Source organism: Podarcis raffonei, chromosome 5 (genome assembly GCF_027172205.1).
Source record: "Podarcis raffonei isolate rPodRaf1 chromosome 5, rPodRaf1.pri, whole genome shotgun sequence".
Lineage (NCBI taxonomy): Eukaryota > Metazoa > Chordata > Lepidosauria > Squamata > Lacertidae > Podarcis > Podarcis raffonei.
This window is the reverse complement of record NC_070606.1, coordinates 45,767,711-45,793,351: the sequence shown is the minus strand read 5'-3', so window position 1 is coordinate 45,793,351 and position 25,641 is coordinate 45,767,711. Positions and strand designations below refer to the sequence as shown.

At 41.6% G+C, this 25,641-nt stretch overlaps 1 protein-coding gene across 6 annotated transcripts in view; it reads right to left on the bottom strand.

The window, feature by feature from the left end:
• Positions 1–25,641, bottom strand: part of CTBP2 (C-terminal binding protein 2) — a 198,034-nt gene that overhangs the window by 17,923 nt on the left and 154,470 nt on the right. For all 6 annotated transcript variants that reach the window (XR_008330589.1, XR_008330590.1, XM_053388939.1 and 3 more), the window contains one exon: positions 5,375–5,529. Coding sequence is in view for 4 of the 6 variants with exons in the window: in XM_053388939.1 (XP_053244914.1) it covers positions 5,375–5,529 (155 nt within the window). In the remaining 2 variants the exon portion in view is untranslated. The remainder of the gene's footprint in view (positions 1–5,374; positions 5,530–25,641) is intronic.

Here is a 25,641-nt window from a genome sequence, read left to right as displayed (position 1 = left end):
AGTAATAATGAAAACCCTAAAGAACTCCAGAATAAAGTAGCTCTCACTATGTGTGTGTACGTGTGTGCAAGTATGTATGTATGTATGAAATTTTGCCCCAAAGGATCAGTCTTCATTTGAGGTCAAGAGGCTTAAAATCTGGAAGAACTTAGGTGGAATAGCGTCACTGCCCAAACTAGAATCATAAGCAGTGAGAATCTGTGTGTGCTTTGCGCTCTTTTGTCTATTGTCAAAAATAGAAATACATCACTGCTTCCCCTCTGAATGCCTCTGCCCCTGGATAATCTTTCAGTTCTAGAAATATTTTGCATTAGATCCTGGATTGTATCGAGTGTACTATATGCCCCCATGTAGTCCCATGATAATACCTCAATCAAAATAATACTCAACAATATCTAGATCTTTGCATATCTAAACACTCTCAAATCCCTGGTGATGTAGGCTACTTCTCTTTCAACAACAGTAATTTAAATGGTAGAAAAGGAAGTGTGACTTCTCCAAACGGTCAGTGCAACTGGCCCCCAGCTCAATCCATCACAAACTACCTCCTGTTCTCTTTCTCAGCTGGAAGTTTATTTTAGCCTCTACACTATCCCTTAGGATACCAGAAAATCCACAAATATATATTACTGGGTGATGAAAGGACTGATTTCCCCCCTAGATCAAGTAAATATTGGACTTCCGGAGGCATTTGCAGTCCCTTTCTCTAGCCCCCAGACTGCACCCTACATATACAGGCTCTGAATTGAACATGCGGGAGACAGGGATGAAACTGTTCTGGACAAAAGCTAGATCAAAAAATACTTCTCACTTTGGATACTCACTCACTGGTTGACTAGATTCTGCAGCCCATGAGGCTGCCCTGCTTTTCTATGGTACTTACTGACAGAGAGTTGCATCCAATGCTAGTCTTAATCGAAGTAGACCAAATTAAAATAATAATTTCAATGGGTCCAATCTGCGTATAACTTAGTTGGATACTACTCAAATACAGCTGTACCTCTGGATTAATACACATGACCATCATACAATGTAGTTAATGAAAGAAAGGCGCTTGATAGAGGTAATTTTTATCACACACTACCAATCTTCACTGATGCAAGGGATGGTGAAATACCCCTACACTTTTTTAAAAAGCGAAAATTGAAAAATCCACTTGATAGCTGGTCATCTGTTTCTAGCCTATGTTAGCTAGACATTTGTTAATAAGCACTTCTGAATATTGAGGTAATATGTTTCACTTTATATTAACTGCAGTTCTATATATTCCAGCGTTTTATTATAAACCAGATGCCATGAACTGTCCTCCTGAATGGTATTGTATTCAACCAAAATCCAGATCATTTCATTCCCAGCTGGTTGCTAGTAGACTGAATGCTGAGTTGGGCTCTTCCATAAGCTGAGCAAAAGCCATCACCAAGCCACAAATGTGCTCTCTCAGTGCCTAGTAGATGAGCTACTATGACACTAACACGAGCTGATGAAAACTGAGAAAAGAGAAGGCAGGATTTGTATTTGGGAGATGGTTATAATCTAATTTTAAAGGGAAGTATGATAAAGGAAATATGAAGTTTCCAGACAGTGGTTAAGAGGGGGAGGAGAAAGAGATAAAACAACAGCCTCTGACATCCAGTTGGCCTCATGTGACTGGATACTACAGATCAGAAGGCCCTACATGCCCCAACGGGATTTACACTCTAATGCACAGATTTATACTGTCTGCCAGAGAGTCACTAAGAGTAAAGTTATATTCACCCTCATTATTCCGTACTCAGTGTAAACACAGCATGAAAACAGAAAACAGAAAAAGCTTTGAACAGGCAACATGCTTAAGATACCTTGGATACAGCTCTACATTTGTATTGACCAGGCTATTTACTGCTGATTATTTAAACTAGCGCTGAAGGCTGCCCTACCGAGGGATAATTCCTTAGGTCAGGAGCATTATAAGGACAGACTGAGCGATGAATGACAGTAAGCCTTCTAAGGATTTGCCTGCCACCTCTACCCCGTCATTTCTGATCTTGTCATTCTCCCCTCTCCTCCTCCCCTTTATCTTCATTTCTAGGAGACTTAGGTTTCAAGCCTTCTGCTCACCCAGAAGTATCTCTTTCTACATGGCATTCAGGGTGAACAACTTTTCAGGTCAACCCTTCTTTGTGCAAAGATATCCATTGATATGTTGTATTTTTTATTGTACACCACTGCGGCATTTTGTAGTGTTTAGAGGTTTATAAATAATCCAAAACAAACATACATAGTGTTCTGGGACAAAGATATCATACAAAATTGTTTATTACACTCCTAAGATCCAATTTTTTCAGAGAATTTGGAATCCTGGAAGACCTGCTCCTTGCCTTTCAGGCCTTTTCCACCTGACCTGGGAGGGTGGGGCCCTGATTGACTCCAACTACAAAAGCTGAGCCTGATGAACAGGCTGGGGTATTGTTTAGGGAGTTCTGTTGAGGGGGATGGGTTGTTACTGCCATTGATATTAATTTTTGTATCTTTATTTGAGATCTTACGGTTTATGTGGAAATTGTTTAATTTGGTTGTTTACTTTTGATGTTTAATTTATTGTTTACGACTAATTTAGTTATGCTTGTAATTACGTAATTTCCTTCATGTTGCAAGCTGCCTTGAGCATGTCTGAACTATGGAAAGAGGGTATAAAAATAAAATTGTGTATGCACTTGTGGGAAGGAAAAGATTAGTGCAAGAAAGAAAGACTAGGATGCCTGGGATTCCCAAAGCCAGTAATCTTGGCCAGTGGAGAGAGGAAGATGGAGAAAAGGGAGGAACAGGAGTCTTGGAGCACATTTGCAAAGCTAAGCAGGGTCCAGTGTGGTTTCAAACTGGATGGGGGACTGTGTGCAGGAGATTCCTGCACTGTGGGGGGTTGGGCTAGATGACTCTTGGAATCTCTTCCAACTCTACAATTCTATGAATCAGACATACGTATTCCTGTCTCAATAAAATGAGAATTAGATAAGGGGTGATATCCAACATCACGTGAACAGATCTTGGTTCCTGCAGCAGGAACTCCCTGCCTCTTTTCTCTCCTATAGCATCCCACACGTTCCAAAACTGCTCAAGAGGGTTGAGACCCCTTCTGAATCAGATTTTTGGGGGATATGAAGGCTGCAAGGGGGGGTGAGAGGAAGGCAAGTCCCATTGCATGAGCAGAAGTCATCCACTCATGGATGGACACAATCAGATATTATCTTTTGAGAAGTGAATGCCAAATTCTACAGATTTTATATTATGTGCCCAGTAAAACTACTAATACAGGAAATAGAAACAGCTTTTACAAGTCGAGGTAAGGATCCACCACATCGTAATGATCTAAACAGGCTCTAAGTGGCATTCTGCAACCTTTTTTTGTTGTTAGTCTATTTATTTATTGAAATGATTTTTATGCCAGTTTGCAGTTCCAAAAAAGATTTTAAAAATTCTAAGCACTTTGCAACCTATCTTAAAACGTCAAATGGATTTTGCTGCATCTGAAGCACCAAAGTGACCTCTAACAATGCACAAGCCTGGCAGTGAGAATGGAGGTCTTGGGCTGCCCGGACAACAAGACTCCCCTTTGGGCCTCACTGATGTGGTCTGAAGGAAAGGAAAGCAATACATTTGGCATCAGCTTGGCTGCAGGAGTTGCTGGAAGGAAGTATTCAATCCAATCACCTTAGGGACTCCACTACGAATTTGTGTAGGGTTTAATCCTTAACATTTTCTCCCTGAAGATGTCCTGTAAGGCAGTGGGTATGGATTGCTCCTCAGGGTTTACTTCCAAAGCCTTTCTCACAAATGAGTATATCTGCTTTCCCATCTGCCCCTCATTTCTCTCTACAGCATGTGCAGAAACTGTCTTCTTGACAGTTGGACCCATGTCTGCTCAATCTGCCTTTGCATGCAGGGGTTTTGAGATCCATTGGCTACTTTCAGCTGGTTTAGCTGGCCAGTCAAAGCCATTTCTGGGGTGTGGCCACTGTCGCAAGCCAACAGCTTCTAGGAGCCACAGACAAGAGCTCAGTGCAGGGGGAAGACTGATGGTGAACAAGGAGCATGACGTGTCCCCCAGCAGAGATACTGCCTCTCCCAAAGCACCTCATACACTCCACACAAAATCTCAAAATAAAACATTACAGATGAAGGCTAAAAACAAAAATACAAAAAAGGACAACAAAATATTCCCTGAAAAGATAAAACAAAAACACTGCAAATAAAAATATAATACAAAGATGTAATAGAAACTTCACATATACAGTACAATTAGCAACGAAGCAGAATAACCGAAATAGAAGCTGTGAATGTCCTTGAATTAAAAACCTAAAGGAAGCACTGTTCCCAAATATATTCAGGATGACATTGTAGCTACCTTAAGGCCAAACAAGATGTTTCACACACAAAAATTAAAAATGTTCTGCTGATACTCCCCCAAAAGCACACACACACATGTGGAAATCTGTGGGGAGGAGAGGACTGGCAGGGGACCAGTTTTGGGGAGGGGGGCACAACCCTAGTGCTTTGCTTTTCTGTTCCTAATCTCCCCCTCCCAAAGCTAGTTTAAAAGGGGCTGTTTGAAGAAGGATCCATGTGCGTACATATAGTATCTAGTTTGGACCTTAGCTTGCCTTTTCAAGCTGCATATTTTGACACTTTTGACAAGGCTTCATTTCTATTACTTCAGTCATTTACCCCCTCTACCTCATGGGGTCCCTAGCCAATCCAGGTTCAAAAGGTTACTGAAAGACAGTTATCTAATGTTTACATGAAATCCAAGTATGTTTGATCTTTTATACATTTAATTCCTTTGCTTTCGCCTATTGATTTTGTATCATTTAAGAAAATCAATCGGGGCAGAATAGCTAAATCTGTTCTTCATGAACACACACTGTTTGCAAGTACACTGAACACAAGGAACACAGCACCTGGACCAGGCAGATTGTTTACATTAACCTTTTCCCCTCTTACCCACCTATTTTAAAGCCTATCTAACAAGATCAGTCAATTTTTGAATCCAAGAGATTGATTTTGCCTAAGTGACCAACATGGTCATAAAATCCTAGACAGGTGCCATCAAAGAAACTTTAGATCAGGAATTCACATTTCAGGTGTATCCACTGTTAGTTCTGTTAATCAAAAGAGCAACAGCAGTACAAAGAGGAAAAGACAGAGTAAATCAACAAACACACACAATTACAAATTCGGTCCTCTCCTCTTGTAATCCAAAACTGCTTTATTACAAAACTTAGTCATTTTTACTCTATAAAGCAGTGTACAGGTAAGGGGAACCAAACCTGAAATGGATTCAAAACTATACAGCCATACTCTCCCTCATTAGGTCAGTCTACAAAACCATTTTCTTTACCTTTTCGTGGATTTCCTGAGTTGATTGCGCATCACAGAATGCAACAGTAGCCAAGTCCTTCAAAATTGGCATCTCCACTGTACAATCCCTTCCATCTAGTAAAGCCACCAATGGACGAGGATGCATAGGGCCATTCATTATTTGAGGGCGAATACCTGGAACCAAATGGAGCATAAGTGTTAAACCAACTTAATAGTACCCCTGATTGCCACATGGGTTCATCTTAAACTGTAGTAAGCAGTATTGGCTTTATAAAAGGACCAGGATGCTACTTGAGAAGGTATTCCGAGCTTAACTTCCGGTTTCTTTACCTGATTCTTTACCTGATTCTTTACCTGAGTCAACATTTGGACAGTTTGCAGTGCAATCTTATACATGGTACAGGAGTTTACATGGAGCCAGTGGAGGTTGGTCTATTAGGGCAAATGGCACACTGCAAATAGCCTCAACTAGCCTCAGCCTGCCCTGCCCCTCCACTTGCATTCTTACTTACAGTAAGTCCAGGGAGTGGGGCTGTGACTTTGCTTACTGTTGGATCTCCCTGCCTTCTGTAGTCTGACCACCAGTCACAACTGCATGGAGCTCTTTATATTTACCACCCAGGCACTGAGCCCAACTAGCATCAACAATGCTACAGTTTCAGGTGCTCCCAAAACACAGATTGTAGTGTAACATCCCCTTGTTTCTAAGGGGAGGAAAAACAAAGGACCCCTAGAAAAATGGAGAGCAACGTGGAACAGACACCTCTTTATTCCCAGAGGAGATGAGTGACCAGGTCCTTTAAATGGGACAAAGGCTATATTCTAACCCCAAATATCATTAAACACAACATCTAAAACACCATCATCACCAAGTAGACAGCAATCTGATTTCACACAACTGTGTGAAGAACTGAAGCCCAGTGGCTTTGAGGTATTATTTGATTCAAAATGCACCACATTATTTCCCTATTATTTTACTTGAGGAATTTTTGTTGGGCCTGCTGCATGGGATGCTGTTTTTGAAGCAAAGAAGAGTTTCATAAACAGTTTTTGAGGTAGCATGAGGGTTTGCTGTTGCAAGGAAAGGAAAAAACACCAACAACAGCAACAGCAAGAATCCTGCGGGGGAGGGGGTTATAAGCCAGAGCTTACCTCAATACCTCTTTGGGCCTCAGCTTGAGGCATGCATTGTACTTTTTAGATGTGGCCCACAAACCGCGATGAGTACCGACATTCAGAGCACACTTCTCAACATGCACACAAACAGCTGGGGCTCTGTGTGATATAGGCCAGTAACTTCAAACAGTGAAAGCCACTTTTGAAAGTGCTGCCCTGAGGGATGCTTTTCTGACAAAGAAACTTAGCGTTATCTTACTAGTTTTTTCCTCTCTTAAAGACTCAGGGCCACAGTTCAGTTACAACACATGCTATTGAATTCTCTGCAACTCTATCTAAGTACTCGAATACGTCATTAATTGCTTTAGAATTACCTCCCTGCTAAGCCTGGGACTTCCTAAATTTTTATAGAAGAGTGATTTAAGATTACTCCCTTTGATAAAACACTGGATTGTTTAAAATCACTCTCTTTGATTTTCCTGTGCTAAAGTAAAAAAAGAAAAGAAATGTAATCCATGAATGGTTTAAGTTAACAGGGAAGCTATAAATACATAACAAGCTATGTCATGCAATCCTACAAGTCATCAAAAAGTTAAGACAAATACTAACTGAATTTCCTGTTCTATTAAAACAAATTGCTACATTTATCTGTAAATACGTAAGCCTCTTATTGTTTTAAAGTACAGAGAAGTGATACGTCAGACTAGGGCAGGGGAACCTGTGGCCTTCCAAGTATCATTGGAGTCCAACTAGCATATCTAATGGCCAGGAATGGTGAGAGCTCTAGTCCAACAGCATTTGGTGGGACCAAGTTCTCTACTTGTGCATTAGATAGATATTAAAGATGTTCTTAGAGTCACTGTGAAAATGCCTGGTAACTCGCAACAGCTGCCTCCTGAGTTGTTTTCGCTGTGTTAGCACTGCGAAGAGACCTCTCCGGGATGCAAGCCTGAGAAGTGGGTATGGAAGTTCTGGGCTGCCCCATGATTTAAAGGCTAAAATGGAGATCCTTGGCTTGCAGCATTTGAGACAGCACCCCAGGATCTAACTAATAGCTGTCAATGTTTCCCTTTTTAAAAGGGAAATTCCCTTATTCCAAATAGGATTCCTTGCAAGAAAAGGGAAAAGTTGACAGCTAGGATCTAACTGAGTTGGACAGAATGCCAAATGAAGACCAAATAAACACTTGTGCCCGGAAAAGGGCAACATCTAAGGTAAAGAGCAACAAAACTGATGCCAAAGAAAAAAGAATACTGTATTTCTGCTTCTATTTGGGGTGCTATGTAATAGATATCATATTAGCTCAATATATAGCATATGGATGTTGACAGGAAAGCAAAGGCAATATGCCGGATCACAGAGTGGTCTTAAGTGAAATGAGTTTTAATTAACCTGTGTAACGTTTCAGGATGATCCACACATAGGATGATCCACACATAGAACAAATGAGAATCCTGTCTTGGATGCAGGGCTTACAATGGGTATCTGTGCCACCCCTAGACGCCCCAACTGCCTTCTAGGGCTGCTGGCCAATTTGACTGAGAGGGAGCTATTTGGAAAGTGGTAGCGGGGGGTTCACAGGTGTGGAAAGTAGCAGAGTAAAATGGAGGTAAAAGGGAGCAGACAGGTGCTTATGGCACTGAAATGCATTGGAGTGGCTTTTGAGAAGTTATGGCTTGAGGATTTAAGGAGAAATTTAACCCAGCTCTTGCCTTGTGCATTTAGTATACCTGAAGAAGCCTCTCCAGCCACATTGTTCAGCCCAGACACTGAGGTCCAGTTCTGAGGGCCTTCTGACCAGGGCCATCTTAAGCATATCCGGCGCTGTACTGCAAAGATCCCTCTGGGGTCCCCTCCCCCCCCGTTTCCCAGAGTTGTCAACCTTTTTAAGGAAAGGTTCCCCGGAGTTGTTGACCCTTTTTGGGAGCTGACACCACACTTACATATTATCTCTAACCAGCCCTTAAAACAAAATAAAATGAAAAGGCAGAAGAAAATCTAATGACGCCCTCAATTCCAAAGCAAGACTCGCTCAAGACTCAGCAGTTCTTCTAATTCATCCTCATGATTCAAATCACCACATATCAAAAAGTTAAAGCAATCACCAGTTTGTTGTTCTTTAAATAAATTAATAAAGACACAGACAATGAAGTTCCCGGCCAATTTGTGTTTAAGTACAAAGCTGACGTTTTCGAATATTGTGGGGGTGGGGGTGGGTGTAAAGCAGTGACATTTTGAACCTAAAAAGGACCCAAAACTTGGGTCAAAAAGGCTGCAGCCCTAACTGCACTTACCTGAGAGTAAGCCCTGCTGAATCAAATAGGACCTTACTTCTGAGTAGACAGTAGGACTGCAGCAAGAAACACAGTTGGGAATTAGGGCTTTCTGTTTTAAGTCTCAACCAGAGGAAAATGTAATATTGGAGATTAGGGAGAAAGGAATATGAATAGATTGGGGGGAGGGGGCTGATGAGAGACCAAAAGCCACAGGTAGCAAGACAAGACACACTTTCTGGGGAGCAAGTCTCACACACAGTTGCTTAGGGCGAGGACTGCAGAGGGACCACAGTTGGGTTGTGTGTGTGTTTTTCAGAAAAAAGGAGAATTGGAAGGGACCCTGCGGGTCATCTAGCCCAACCCCCTGCAATGCTTTTTAGCTTACATTGATCTCAAAAAGCTTCAGTGCCTTTTCTTTTAGTTGGATAGGCAATTAACAGGCTTGTTTCACAAATAAGGGAGAAGGAGGGTTGCTGGCTTGGTTTGCCTTTGTTCTAGTTTTTAGCATGTGCTTAGTACCCTAGTTTCAGGCTGTGAGCCACCCTGATATCTATGGGTGGAGGGCAGTAGTAGTAGTAGTAGTAGTAGTAGTAGTAGTAGTAGTAGTAGTAATGGTGATTATATTTTTCGCAAGGCTTGGAGTGGGTGATGGCCAGCTGCTGGAATGAATGGGGTCGCTGCTAAATGGTCTGGCTTGCTTTACAACCCCTAGAGACCTTGTTGGTGGGAGTGGGGTGGGTGGAGAAGGAGCCCACCCCTGAAGAAGAAGAGCGAAGGGAGGCTTCCCTTCCCCTGCATCTGCGCATGTGCGGGTTGCGATTCGCCGCTTCTGCGCATGCGAGAGGCGTCATTTTGAGCGTCTGCGCATGCGGCGAAACCCGGAAGTAACCCTTTCCGGTACTTCCGGGTCGCCATGGGACGCAACCTGAAAAGATTTAACCTGAGGGAAATGTAACAAGAGGTATGGCTGTGATGCATCTTCCAGTCTTGTATCCAGATGGAAGTGCAACTGTGTCACAGTATGCATGGCCGAGTACTGAGATGATTTGGATAAGTGAAAGAAGCTTGCCCTAAGCAGATAACCAGGATAAAAGGGGGGAGTGGTCACATAAAACTGTAAGGCTTACAATCCTGAGCTGAATGGCTATGCTTTGTCCTGACTAACCTTTCTTCCTAGTTGAATAAAGCGCTCCGACTGTACTTTGACTCTGGTGCACAGTCTCCAGGATTGAGAATATCACTTAATGACAGCCTCGTCTTGTTACTGTCAAAGGCAGAATGGGGAAGCAAATCAGAGGATAATTGAAGCTAGATTCCCTACCAGGACAATGGCTTCAGACTGAGGCTGCCAGTTTATACACTGTGTATCACTTCCCATGTTCCTCAATAATTTGTAATCAGAGCTTAGTTCCTTAGGAAAGCAGGAAACATTTACTAGCAACAATACAGTTAGGGTTGGTGCCTGCTTCTTGAAACCATAAAATGCCAAGCACCAAAGGCAGTTATCTCAAATTTTATTGCCCAATTAAATAAGTGATTTTAAGCAAGGCAAGAGAAATATAACCTTCTTTCCTATAGCAGGTTTGAGAGCGCCGATGACCTAAGCTTTTTAAACAATGCCAAGCCCCTGCATTGATTTTTTTTTAAAAAGACTAAAGATAAACATTAGTGGGAAATGTGACTAAAATATTTAAGAAAGATTTCTCCCTCTTACTTTCCAGCTTAGAGCAACTGGATGAAGTCAATTACTTCAACTTGACAGAAACAAAACTTTGGAACGGGAGCAATAGGAGAACAGGATGTGCCAGTAATTGCTTTTCAGTACAGAGCATGAACTGATTGCAGCCCCCAAAACCATGCAACACAACGTTAAGACCCCCAGCCCCAACAGTATGATTAAAATAGCTGACCTCTTGCCACACCTTCCCTGCAAACACAGATATACAAGCTCTAGTTATACCAATCTTTAAAAAATATAAATGATAGTTTGAAGGCTTTCATGCCTGTAAATACTGTATCAAAACCTAAGCCCAGGGGTTAGAATTGGGGGGGGGGGAGCAAATGAATAGTTTCAAATGATATATGAAGTGCACCATGGTTGCTCCTGTAGCAAATGCTTCATTGATAACACAAAGGACCAAAAACAAATTACTTCATCTTCTAAGTAGAAATGCTTAAATCAGGTAGCAATTTAAAAAGGTAGGAAGCCACTCTTTCTTATCACCTTTGTTTATATTGTGAAACCATGCATCTTGCTTCTGCAACCATCATTTTAGACCACATTTGTCTGGGACATGAATCAAAGAAAGTGCAGCATTTTAGAAAGTAAAACAATGAGAGATGATAAACTACATGTTTTTGTATGTACAGAAAGCAAATCAGAGAAAGGGCCAGAGGAATAAAAGCCTACCATTCTATTCAACGGGAACTAAGTGCCAATAAAGAAGGGTGTGTACAATAGGAAGGAAACCGAATCCAATTTTCTGACCAGAATATCAACAAGGTGCCCCAGAACTGTTTTCAAAATTAAGATTGTCTGTTTTCTCTTTCCAAAGCTTTCAAATATCAAGCCAGTTGTCAGAAGCATTGTTCAATAAATATTTTCTGGCTTTTTCAGCTCTCTGTGGAGTTTAGCCAATGTTTCAGTGGAGAGCTTTTAAGGAAAGGGGGGGGGAGGCTTTCTATGTACACTGAGATCTCAAAACTACTCCATCCCACTCACAAGCTGCACAGCTTGTTGCACCCAGCTCAATGTATAAAGTGCTTTTGTTGCATTTTTAAAAAATACACAAAGCCTGCTTGTCCTCTTTTGCAGCTCCTCCCCATTGCCACCCACTTGCATCCGATTCCAATGGCACCCCTGCCAAGAGAATTAGGGAGGACTCCCTGGTAAATGGCAGCCTTTGTGTGGCTGCAAGACGGCTGGTACTATCTCACCGAAACAAAAGCAGAAGAAGCCATTTGCCTAATTCTTATTAATCTCACTTGCCTACGCCACACAGCTTCATCTTCGTCACCGTCTTCTTCTTTTTAAAAAAACGAAAAGGATTTAAACATCTTCTCCAGCAGTATATAAAAAGTGCATCAAGAAGCAAGCCAAGCGTTGCCTTGAATTACTCGCTTGTAACAAAAGTCGCTGCAGTTCTTAAAAGTCAATGGCACACTTTATTAAACAAACAGGAAAGAAAAACAGGAAATTTCTCCTTGCCTTGAAAACGTTGCCTCCACATTCTTCGTCTTATTAAAAAATGCACATGGTAGAGAGGAGGAGGAGGAGTAGAAGGAGGAGAAATAAAAGCATAAGAGAGGGAAAGGGAGGGGGAGAAAAAGTATAAGATACTACACTACTGTTCGGTGTGCCGACTCTCCTCTTGCCTACAAGGGGGTATCTTCAAACAAGCATCCCCACGGCCACAGCTGCAAAGTCTCGAGACAAATGTCTCTTTGAACACGGGAAGCAAAAGAAAAGGCTTTTGTCCTGCTACAGAAGAATAGTCTGAAATTGCTAGAGGAGTTATAGTCACCTCTCTACGGCTCCCAACTCTTTCGAACACTCCCTCCAGACCTTGCTGCTGCTTTTAACTAATCAAAGTTTGTCGTCCCCCCTCCCAACTCCCCCGGCAGCCCTTGAATGAAATTACGTGTGTGCCGGTCAAAATAATAACAGTAAGTAAACTTTACACTGTGCACTCCGAATTGTTTGTACATGTCACCCTCTCCCTTCCCCCAAATAACAGACTTGTACATTTGCCTCACTTTCCTAGTTATCTCAAAAACATATTTAATCTGTGCCACGCCCCGTTATTTCACAACTTAAAGTGAAACGTGATCTGTTAACATAGGCTATGTATTTGGGTGTATGCCTTTGGCTGCAGCAGAAACAGCAGCCACCAACAGGAGTTTAGATAGATGCCCCCCACCCTTCAGGCCACACACAAAGGCTTTGCCAGACACCTGCTGCCACTCATGTGACATATTTTGCAAGTAACCACACAGATGCTCAAGTTAGCAGGACTAACATGCCAGCTAAGTATCTAGGAACAGGGACTGGGTCTAGTACTGCAACATCAGTATCTGTCTGCTGGGAACTGAGCTATAAGGGGAACCAACAGTGTCCAATACATTTTCACAGTTTTAAAAAGTAAGTTGTGGAGAGTTGTTGAGGAAACCATAAGGCTTTATCCAGATGGCCATAAGTTAAGAGGCTAAACCTGAAGGGCAGGAAGAAATCTGGGGGAGAAAAATACTACACTGTATGGGATCTTGCACAATGATATCCAAGCACTCTCTTAATAAGAATTAAGCAAAACATACTCATAATTTTTAAAAGGTATTATGGAATTCATAGAGGTGAGATGAAACGGTTAAAAATAATGGGAAAGGTTTATGTTGCACAAAACTTAGTGACTAACCCAGAGGTTTGAAAGTGGTTCTGATACCTCCACAAAAAGACAGTCAGTGGTCTTGGATGAAGAATCTGTCTTACAGAAGAAGCCACTTTCATGTAAGGCATGTGAAAAGCCACATGTGAAATGGAATGGGCAGGTGCTGAGAGTCTGCTCTTACTTGAACCAGACTAGAAGGGAAAATTACAAAGGATGCAAGAAAGGTATCAGAATACAAGCTGGATTGTCAATACATTGCAAACACTTATGCATAACCTTCCACTGAAAGCAACTGTAATTCTAAGTGGTTAGCTTTAACTGGCTTGTGCCTAAATGTATAGATAACTATGCCATCTGCTGTGATGTAAATGAATTTTGAAGTTTAAAATTGCTTACATCTGTAGTGTCTTTAAATGCCACGTTGCCTATAGTACAGTCTGTAAATGTGTCTAGATCGTGCAATCAGGTGTTGCTGGAAGGATTTCAGTTGCTAAGTCCCAATGATGTGCACAAGGCACCTGGAAGAGTTTGGTCAACCCACCTACCTGCTCATCTAGTATGGCAGGGCTGACAACCAGAGTCCAGGAGTAACCATTTCTGAAGAGCTTGAAGGAGACCTCTGCTAAGGAAGATTGTTCTATCAGCTGGTCAATCACTAATATATCCTTCTTGGACAAGGTGCCTAAGTAGATAGGAACTCTGAGATAACACATAATCTGGATTCCTATCAGTACAGCTTCAGAACTAGGTTTAGCATCGACTGGGTTTGGTCACTAGATAACCTTTGCCAGAAGAATGACTCTGCTGGTTTTCCTGGCTCTCCCAGCAGCCTTTGTAACCACTTATCACAGTATCCTGCACAGTATCCTTGTGGAGTGGCTATCTGGGATGGGGAACAGGCATTCTGTGCTCCAGTGGTTCCACTCCTCATTGGCCTGCTGTTTCCAGGATTTGTGATGGAAGTCTACTGCCGCCATATCCATTATATTATAGTGCACCACAGGGCTCTTATTTTGTCCCCAGCACTATTTAACATTTACACAAAACTGTTGAGTGATGTCATGAATATCATCCAGGGTGTACAAAATATTTGGACAAATCCTGAATCTAAGTGGGGCTGTCGCAGACAGATCAGAAGCTTGCCTGACTAAAAACAGGTCACACCAAACTAAAGAGAGGACATCTGAAGCACTTTTGAGGTGCTCTGCAGATTCCAGTGTTTTTTTAAAAAAACTGAGCAGACCAGACCACATGTCTGCAAAATTTGAAACACTTCGCCCCAAGTATGTAATATAAGAATAATGTTGGGGTGGGGAGAGGAAGAGCTCTTTTGTGACTAATCAGAGGGAATAATTTTGCCAAGACTTTGGGGAAAGGATGTTGAGGTACTGTGCCACTTTGCTACTTCTGTTTCTAGAAAATGTTGGGCATCCTCATCATTCTGCCTCAGTGCCCCATGCCCACAGATCCATTCCTGTGGAATCAGCTTTGCACTTTGTTCTTGTGACATTTGGTGCCAAATGAGAAGAACACAAGACTGAAGCTGTCTCCCCCCCAAACATTCATCCCCCCTGCCATACCTGCACTTTACATTCCTAGAGGTAATGCATGCTTATTTTCATAATGAAATTGCTGTCCACAAAACCACAGGGAGAGAAGCAAATCCCTTTTAGTTCAACCCCAATAAGAACTTAAAGGAGCCTAGTATCAAAATCCCTGCCCATTTGTCTACAATTAGGCAGGTTTTTTATCTGGGGGTACTTCTCTCATGTATGCTATTTTCAAACGAAACACCATAAAACAATAGGGAAGATTAAGTGAATCTTAAAAAGAAAAGAAAAATCCCCAAATTGTAAATGCAGCCCTTTTGAAGCTAAATCAGACAGTCTTCAGACAAAAATCTTGCACTTTTCTGAAGTGAGGTCCAAGCAAAATCTTGTAGTCAATGGATTATCAGTCTGCTGATGACACTCAGTTCATGGAGAGACCATAACTCCATGTGCTTTACATGAAGATAGGCCCATGCTCAATCCTGGGGTCTCTAGTTAAAAGGATTGGGAAACAAACAATGGGGGATACCTTTCTGCCTGGGACCCTGGATGATTGCTACTAGCTGGAGAAGACACCACCAGGCTAATTGGTCAAATAGTCTGGTATAAGGCAGCTTCATATGTTCTCTCTTTATTCTTTTGGGGGAGAGGCTATGGCTTGGAGGAAAAGTGCATTGTTTTCATGCAAAAGCTTGCAGGTTCAGTACCTGGCATTTCCAGTAGCACTGGAAAAGGCTCCTGTCCAAAACCCTGGAGAGGTGTTGCTTCCAGAGTAGTAGATTCTGTGCTAACTGAGTATCAGGCATCTTTTTATGTTCCTGCTTCTCATCAAATTCAGGTAAAGCTGTAGAGATGCTGATCCTGTGTCTGGAATCAGTAATATGCTGAACTAAGACCAAAAAACTGTATCAGGGTCAGTACTGAGAAGCTTGAGTCATCTTGAATTGCTGGAGCAATAGAAATACTTCATACTTGTATACAATGTTATTTTTTCTAGAAAAAGAGGTACCAGAATCTACCATGAATGAGTCCCTTGTTCTCTTATAATGGCATTGTTGCCCACCTGAGAGGAGTTCCAGTTGAGAAAAACTCTGCTTGTATATATATTTGTATCTGTATCTGCACTCATACAAGCTGTTATGTATATATCAACGTCTGGAACTGTACTGCTGAAGTCATATTTTCTGCAACAGTAAACTATTTGGACCTTAAGCTGCCTCTGTGTTGTGACTGAAACTGGGGGCAACTTTCGCTACGTGGGTATCTCACCTCAGATTCCCAACATAAACTGAAGCTCAATCCAGGCAAGGTGGATATATTGTTGGTGGGTTGTTCTGACTTGAGTTACAGTGTCCAACCTGTTCTGAACAGGTATGAACTACCTCTGAAAGACCTGCTTTGCATTTTTGATATGCTATCAGATTAAGCATTGACATTAATTGCTCAAGGACTTTATGTGCATCAGTTTAAGCTGGAATATTGACAGTGACCCTCCTGGACAGAGATGGCCTCTCTCCACAGTGGCACAGTCTCTTGTAATATCCCTTTTGGATGACATGTCTTGCACATGGAGCTGTCACTGAAAGAAATTTGGAAACTGGATTTGGTGTAAAACACAGTGGCTAGATTGCCAAATGAGTTTGGGAATATGGGATACATGGCACAAGTTTTTAAAGAGCAACACAAGTTCCCAATCCCTTCCAAGAACAATTCAACATGCAGCTTGTAACATGGGAAGTTGTACAGCTTTATCTTCCCACATGAACCTGAATTTATATTATGATACAGTAATTTCCCCAGGTGTCCTGTAGAAATAAGGTGGGTAATAACTAAGGGTTTTTTGGTTTTTTGGTTATGGAGCCGTTTTGGTTATGGAACCATTATCCAGGAACTTTCTCCCTAGAAATGATGCTCTCCGATTTAGCACTAGGTGAAAACTAATCCAGAATGCGGCAGCTAGACTGGTGACTGGGGGCGGCCGCCGAGACCATATAACACCAGTCTTGAAAGACCTACATTGGCTCCCAGTACGTTTCCGAGCACAATTCAAAGTGTTGGTGCTGACCTTTAAAGCCCTAAACGGCCTCGGTCCAGTATACCTGAAGGAGCATCTCCACCCCCATCATTCTGCCCGGACACTGAGGTCCAGCGCCGAGGGCCTTCTGGCGGTTCCCTCATTGCGAGAAGCAAAGCTACAGGGAACCAGGCAGAGGGCCTTCTCGGTAGTGGCGCCCGCCCTGTGGAACGCCCTTGCAGCAAATGTCAAAGCGATAAACAACTACCTGACATTCAGAAGACATCTTAAGGCAGCCCTGTTCAGGGAAGTTTTTAACGTGTGATATTTTACTGTATTTTTGGTTTCTATGGAAGCCGCCCAGAGTGGCTGGGGGGCCCCGGCCAGATGGGTGGGGTTTAAATAATAACAACTACTTCTTCTTCTTCTTCTTCTTCTTCTTCTTCTTCTTCTTCTTCTTCTTCTTCTTATTATTATTATTATTCCTATCTGCCCCTGCCTTGTCAGGTTTTTAAAATACTTTCTGAGCTTTATTTTTAATGCAGAATTGTTATTTGTTTTCCTTTTAATGCCTTAATGGTTTTGGTATTGTTATTTCATTGGACATTGCTTTGGGATCCCTTCTGGGAAAATGAGCGGAGTAATAAAATGTTAAAAGTGAATAAATAAACAAGCAAATACACACACACACACACACACACACACACACACACACACACACAGATCCATGCACATAAATCTCTAAGGAATGCTTATTATTTATTAGCTAGGATAGGTAAATTAACAACAGCTAAGGAAATACCAAGCCATCAAACAAGCAAAGAGTAGTACAAAGAATAATTACTAAATGCTGATTTAAATCCACAGTGGCTATAACCACGAACAATGCTGCTGATCCAGCCTCTAGTGGTGCCACATCCAACTCCCTGCTGTTCTCAACACGAGAAAGAAGAGAAAGGTCAATGACTACCTACGGAGCTGCTGATCCAGAACAATATCCACATAAACAGTTCCTAAACTCAACAAATTAATTTTTGGAATGGGAATGCTACTACTAGAGACAGTATGATCCATTGCTGAACTAAAAAAATAAATAAATGTTTAATATATGCCAACTTAGCTATATCAGTACTCACTATTTTTTAACATCAGTTTCCTTCTGTGAAATGGGAATAATGGTATATGTGCTGGATTGACATGTCAAATAGAACATTTTGAAAGCTGAACGTTTTCATAACACTTTCAACTAGAGGAACGCAGAAATGCTGAGAAGACCACATTTTGTGCTTTCCCACTGTAGCCAAGTGACATTTCCATTTATTTCAGGCATCACAAAGAATATGGATGATCAGCAGAGGGAACCCTTGCTAATTCCATGAACTTAACAAATGAAACCCACCAAGACAAATAAAATGCATGCCACAGCTTTTAGCTGTGTAAATATTCACCACATCTGGTTTATGGAACCAAAGTTTTATAAATTCATCTGCAGCATAGGCTAATAATGCTTGCTAGCTCACCTGTTTGTTTTAAGGATTATTGAGATAATGCATACAAACTGCTTTGAGCATCTAATACTAAGTGGAGCTAAGACATCAGGCAATTGATGATCAAGTATTGTGAATAGAAGGCGTATTGTCCTGCCTGTCTGCCCTGGCACAATGAAATGAACTGCTGTTTTGGGGAGAAGAGAGCAAGGAATGCAGAGCTATACAACTGGCTGTCCAGTTGCTAGCAGTCAACTGAGTATGATGGGAAGGGAAGGGAAGGGAAGGGAAGGGAAGGGAAGGGAAGGGAAGGGAAGGGAAGGGAAGGGAAGGGAACAGCTACAATCTAATGCAAAAGTGGGAACCTCTGGCTCATGGGCTGGATACTGCCCACAGGTCATCTTCATGGCAGGCCCACCAGCCTCTCTCCAGTCCCTTTCTCCTCTCCTCATGCTTTGACTCTGCTTATTTCAGACTCTGGCACTGTCCACCTCAGGACCACTTCCTCCTCAAAAAGACAGTTCCTCCCTGCTCCCTGCTCCCCACTCTAATGATAACTGATGGAAAGGGATGACCGTCCTAGAGCAATGTTCTGTGTTAGAATGGATGGAAACAGCCTTAGCTGAACTTTAGCTTTGGTTTGACATGAACACAACTTCTCTTGAAGCAAAAAAGGGAGGTTAGAAATTAATTAATTAAATTTGAGTAACCCATTAGCGGGACGCGGGTGGCGCTGTGGGTAAAAGCCTCAGCGCCTAGGACTTGCCGATTGAAAGGTCGGCGGCTCAAATCCCCGCGGCGGGGTGCGCTCCCGTCGCTCGGTCCCAGCGCCTGCCAACCTAGCAGTTCGAAAGCACCCCCGGGTGCAAGTAGATAAATAGGGACCGCTTACTAGCGGGAAGGTAAACGGCGTTCCGTGTGCTGCGCTGGCTCACCAGATGCAGCTTGTCACGCTGGCCACGTGACCCGGAAGTGTCCGCGGACAGCGCTGGCTCCCGGCCTCTAGAGTGAGATGGGCGCACAACCCTAGAGTCTGTCAAGACTGGCCCGTACGGGCAGGGGTACCTTTACCTTTAACCCATTGACTATGTATTTTTTTCTTCTGCTATCAGAAGACAGACGCAGTCCACTAAACATCAGAAAGATCTTTGGAAGCTTAAGAGTTATCCGCCACAGAATTACACTCCCCCTCTTCTCCTACTCCCAATCTGCATGGCATTTCCCATTTATGGAAAACTTGGGAGAGATTTATTAACAAATGTGTCATCCTGGACTAAAATACACCTTTCTAAGGAAATGAAGCCTCAGAGCTTGGTTCACTTTGGACGTATCCAACACTGGGATATTCCCCTCAAATTTGGGATTCCAAGGTCCTACTATTTATAAACTTCTGTCCTTTGAGTCCTATTTGATGGGCAGAATATAGGAGAGAGAAGAATGAAGCAAAATATTGGATCAAAATACTTTTAGATTTTGGGGAAATGATTTCCTCATGTTTCGTTTTCTGTCACTGGAGGAATATAATTAAACATGTATCATGCACTACAGATTTTAAAACTATTTCAGCATCAAATGTCATGCCATTTCTTATAATTCCTTCTAGCCACTGAAGAATTGGTTTCAAGAGAAAAATCAAACATTAGGAGAAAAAATTAATTTAAAGGACCATGTCTACTTACTGCATTTCCAGAACAGAAAGCAAAACTGACAATCTGCTTGACTAGGGAAGATCACCAATACACACAGATTTAGCTTCTGAAAGTCTAAAGAGGTATTTTTTGATCTTCCTGAGCAATATGTACAGGTAGAAGAGAACTTTCATTTAGCAAAGCACCAGATGCTTGTGGAAATCCACATTTTCATGAAGAGCCATTAACAAAAACATTAACCATAAACTTGCATGTTGCTGTGTTAGAAGATGAAAAAAGATAGAGGGGAGAGAGTGAACAAAAGAAAAACCCAAGAGAAAGGGGGGGGGTGAGATGTGAGGCTCAGGATGGCACTCAGAGGAAAAGTTTATTCCAGGAGAATAAAAAACACAAGGTTCAATGTGCTTCAATATAAAAATCATCAGAGGCAATTGAAAGAGAACTCTCTTGGGAGCCTTCTTCTGGAGAACAAATTGTAGACTCAGATTCATTTTTCATTTGAGTCTTTAGAGTATGTTCTAAATGTAAACTGTAGATTAAACTAAGCCTTAAAGTGAGGTCAGATTCCTGGTCTATCTGTAACAGCTAGATCACCTGGTCTGGTTGAATAGCCCTAGGATTTCAAAGTCCCATTACTCCTTTTGAAAATTAGGCTCCACTAACATAATTGGTTACAACAGAACATGGGATAGACACTGCCCTAGTTCAATTTGTGAGCCTTTAAGGATCCTCAGGTGTGCTTCCTGCCTCCCCACCCCTCCCACACCACAATCCTGTTTGTGATACACCAACTCTTTCCCACTTAGTAGCAAACCATAGTTTGCTGTATTTGTCTGAATGAGCAAAGTATGGTCTGTGCAAACTCTGCAAAGCAGGATTAGAAACTAGGGGAAATGTATTTTTCAAACTAGCAAAACATATCAAAGAGCTTTTCTCTCAGCAAGTATTTTAAGTAAGCTATTTGATTTTATGGTTAGTTTTAACTGATTTTTATCTTTTTCGTCTCCCCCCCCCTTCCAGAAATTCACATGCAATGTGTCAAGGTCATGGAGCTCACTTTATGTGGTTAACATGAAAGGGGACAGTTATGATGTAACTGTGTTGCAAGTTTCCCCCTCCTCATAAAGACAGTCAATGAAAAAGTGTGGCACAGGAAGTGTAAACATTACTAGATATTGCCAGGGTGGGAGGGAGAGAAGACTTAGGGGGTGGGGGTGGGGGTGGCACAAGGAACCAGAACCGGACTGTCAGGAAGTAAAAAAGGAAGATGTGTGAGGGAGACGAAGGAAAAGCAGCTGTAAGGGGGGTGTATGTGTGGTTGCTGCCCTCTCTATCCATTGACTCCACTGAGATGATCATGTTTGAGGTTCAATGTAAGGCAGAGCAAAATGGGAATATTCAAGAGGGCACAAGAAGTGGCAGAAAATATTAGTAAGGATCCTGTGGCCCACAGTGAGTCATAGGGATAATGAGGTGGAACTAAGGAAGCCATACGAAGAAGAACAGGAAACCCAGCATAGCATTTTGTTGCAAGCCCCCACTTGCTCTACATATTTATAAAGGATACCTGTACCCTATTCTATTCCTCTCCCCAAACTGCATCTGCCTGTGATATTCTTTTCAGAAAGGAGGATCAGAAAAGGGGGAAATAAGACTAACCTACCCGTTATCTGCTTGTGCAGTTTATTCTGAAGGAGTTTGGATGTTCTATTGAATGTAGCTATTTTCTCCCTCGAGTCAATCTTTAAGTGTGTTTTGAGTAAGCTGAATCCAATGGATTGTAAAATCGCTATTCTATACTATTGTTTATCTGTAAGATAATAATAGTAGGCTTTATAACAGCATAGTGAAAATTCAGAATCCCTCACTTAATCTCACCATAGCAGGAAAAAATATATAGGGTTCTAATAGTATGCCCAGTTCCATTATCTGCATCTCTTTGTTTCAATAAGATTTTAACTACCTAATTGTACCTAGGATTATAGCTTAAATGCAGACATATATGTCATGTTATGACATTTATTCTGACCTAGATTGAGAAGTTCTGTTGGTTAAAACCAGAAAGGAATTGGTTCCAACTGCATGTGGTCCTTTTGACATCTATAAAGATAAGGGAAACAATTTTCAGCAGTTCAAGAAGCTGATAATAGCTTTCCCAGCAAATTCTACTCCAGCATAACAACAATAATAAAGGAATAATAAATGGAGTATAATTTGAAGCAGACATGATCTCATGATCCTTACATCCATATGGCTAATAGCAGCACCAGATCAGTGTTAACATTAAACCATTCCATGGCCAAATTTTATTCAATCTGCCAAACATCTGAAGAGTAACAATGTGCAAAAATGGCAATCATGAGGCAGATGTTGGCTTGATGAAGTAGGGCAAGACAGGAAGAGAGGGGGAGAAAGAAGAATGGGTTTTCCACATAGCTAATGATTAGACTGAAGTTCCACAGGTGTGGCTTCTTTCATTATATTTCAGTATTGGAAGGACTGTTGTTGCTGGACTGTTGTTCACCTTCAGCGTCCTTAAAGGAAGAGAAGTTCTTTTTTTGTGGTCTGAATGCTAGGAAGGCAGAGAAGAGGCAACAAACAGAGTATCAAATTGCCCTGTTTAAAAAAGAATGTTACCAAAGATTTTACAACCCACAATTTCTCCTTCTCCTTTATTCATTAAAAAGGAAAATAATGTTGGCTGCAGCTAAGATTTCAGCCTCATCGTGATGGATTTGATCCAGAGAAAAGCCTGCAGAAGAAGACTTGTGGAAGATGACTTTCCTCCACCAGAACTTCCTCTCCCTAGGGCCAAAGGACCCTGCTGAATGGGTCAGGCTGAAGGGAACACCTGAAAATTGGAGGCAACTACCATGAGTGGAAGCTATGCTCACATCTTTCTGGAAGTGCCCTTTCCCATTCAGCCTCCTGTGCAACAGGCCCATTGCATTCAGTAAGTGTCCCCTGAACCTTGGAAGAAGTTCTTTTTTTTGGGGGGGGGAGCTGTCAGGTTCAGGAGGGAACAGGAAAGTCAGCTTCTGCCAATATACTTCTACAGCCTTTTCTCTGGATCCAACCAATATGCTTGAAGCTAGAACTTAATTATCTCTCCCTAAGCATAAAAACCGATTCTGGTTTGCTGGTGGGAGTAGGGGGAAGAGGGAAAATCAAGCTTAGCTTCTCAGCTTGTGGTAAAAAACTGTGAATACACTATAATGCCCCCCATTAACATAACTGAAGGCAATATGGAACTGTCTATGTTTGTTTTATTTAACATGCTGTAAACAATCTTTTCCACCCAAAGTGGTATAAAATGAACACTTTCCACCAACAGCTTTGTTTCAGTGCAAACCAAACAGCATGAATGTAAACCAATCGAGGAAACAAGCAAAGACACAAAGAGAAGTAGAGTACAATTTTAAAACATGTAGTCCAGTGTGCAGTCACACAGAACCCTTGGAACTTAATATCTGCTACCAGCTAGAAGATTATTTTAAGCTCCGACTCAATGTCCATTTTAGCGTCATCTACTTATAGCATTCCCTTTTTCTTTGCAAAGCAGACCAATTTTTCTCCTCAACTGATAGCCAACCACTTTCAAGACTTATATACTGATTGGTTTTGCTTTAGGACATGGCTATTTACCTGTTGCTTAATCCAATATACTGGACACGAAAATAAGGCAATGCTCCAAAAGGACTGCTTTGTGCTGTGATGATGGCTGAGTTTGGTAGTGTCGTATGGAATTATTTGTGAGTTAAGTCCCAAACACATACTCCCCAGTAGCTTAAATCAGAATGGTCAACGGTAAATTCACAACTAGACTGAATAGTTTAGTCTCAAATAGTTCCCCCCACCCCCGCTTAAAGGCTGCTCAAGGCAAGATGCTGATGCCCCCCCGAAAGCTGCTAATCTTGAGATCTACAGGTATAGGGTGGCATACAAATTTAACAAATATAATAATAATAATAATAATAATAATAATAATAATTCCAAGTGCAAGGCAATGCATAACACTGCATGTAAGATCAAGGTCATTTTCACATGGCCTAATTAATCCTAATTTGTATGTAATAATTTGCAGGGAGGTTTATTCAATGTCCACAGGTTACCAAGTATTAATTTTGATGATCAGGAAATAAAACACACGTGTCAGCTAAGCTTCTAAAGAAACACACCAGCATAACACTGTAGCATCTTTAATTTTAATAAGTATTTGCTGATAGTATTTTTTTCATCTTTGTTAATACAATTCATGGGTATTTGGAATTGCAGGTTTGGGGGCACTGCCCTGAACAAGAATGTATGAATGAATAGGTTCTCAAATCTCAACCAAAACTGGGAACATGGCACTGCAACTTGGTCTCTCATATGCATGGATGGGTTTGGACAGACCCGGCCTATAAGCTTCAGCAGAAATGTAAAGTACAGTTCTTGCACTTCCAGAAGCCCAAGAGAAACAGTTACTGAAGATTATCTGTGTTTTGCATCTTAGCCAGTAATCTTGCACTCAGTCCCACACATTTAAATCCCTCTGAAAGCAGTGGGAATTAAGTGTCAGTAACTGAGTACAGGACTGCAATCTTTCTCTATAGCACAGCTTTAAAATATCCTTGACAGGCATTATCTTAATGTGCCATCAAAGAAAATTAGATTTTGTCTTAAATAGAACTATGGTGCTGCATTGTGTAGGATTAGTTCAATGAGGGGTGGGAGGGGAACAGGGACTAGCAAAACAGATAATGCAGTTTGCAACAAATTATTATTTGCAAAAAGTGTCTCTCCCAGGCGGAGATTATTTTAAGTGCTGTTTGTGTTTGACAAAGGAATATTTTTAAACAAGATAAAAATTACTGTTGTTGACAGGCAGATCCCAACTATATCCACAAGGGCAAAGACAGAATGTACCACAGTACTCACATTAATTGAGATGTATATACGTACAAAGATAATTTCCGGCTGCAGTATTTAGACTCAGGGTTGTAACCAGTTCCTGGAATTATAATGACAGCCATTACCTGTACCTTTTACAGAGATTCTGTTGTCAATATTGACAACCACTGGAACCAATGCAGGAAACAGGATTTTTACAGGTTTACAGGTTTGTCATAGGGCTAGAGCAGTAGTTTAAATATGTTCTCCCACTGCCCGGGCACACCAGCTCCAACAAGCTTGGCACTGTTCCCTTTGCTCAGGAGACAATGCAAACAACCCATGGGGAACAGAAGCCCAACAAGGGAAGAGTGACTTTTGGCCTTTCCCCCAAGTCTTGTCTCCTTGCTTTCCACGTCCAGACACAATGCCAACTTCCAAAGCACTACAACAAGCTCAAGATGAGAAACCTGAAAGTTTCTGTCATCAGTACCCCATGCTTTTCACCTTTCCTGACACAAAATTATGTGGCTCAGTGTTACTGTCATGATAAGTGAAACAGCAATCCCATATGTACTGTAGATTCTGTAGGGACTTTCTCTCAATTAGAAAAGGCATAGGGAATGCTGGCAATGTTTTACTAGGGAAGCCCCTGGGTGGGGAAGACCCCTTGAAATCAATTGACTTTAATAACAAGTCCATTGATCTCTAAGGGTCTTAAATTCCAGAGTCACTGGATTGTATTTATTAATATATTCTTAGAATTTTATAAAGTTATGTTCTTTGATAGTAATGCGACCTCAGCCGTAAATAAATTTCTTAACAACCACAGTTCAGCACAAGCACCATCAATCTAACAAACTATGCTATTTCCTGTTGCCCATTTCCTCTCTCTCAGTCCACTGAAACCATTATTAGTGTTGGATTCTCCATACAC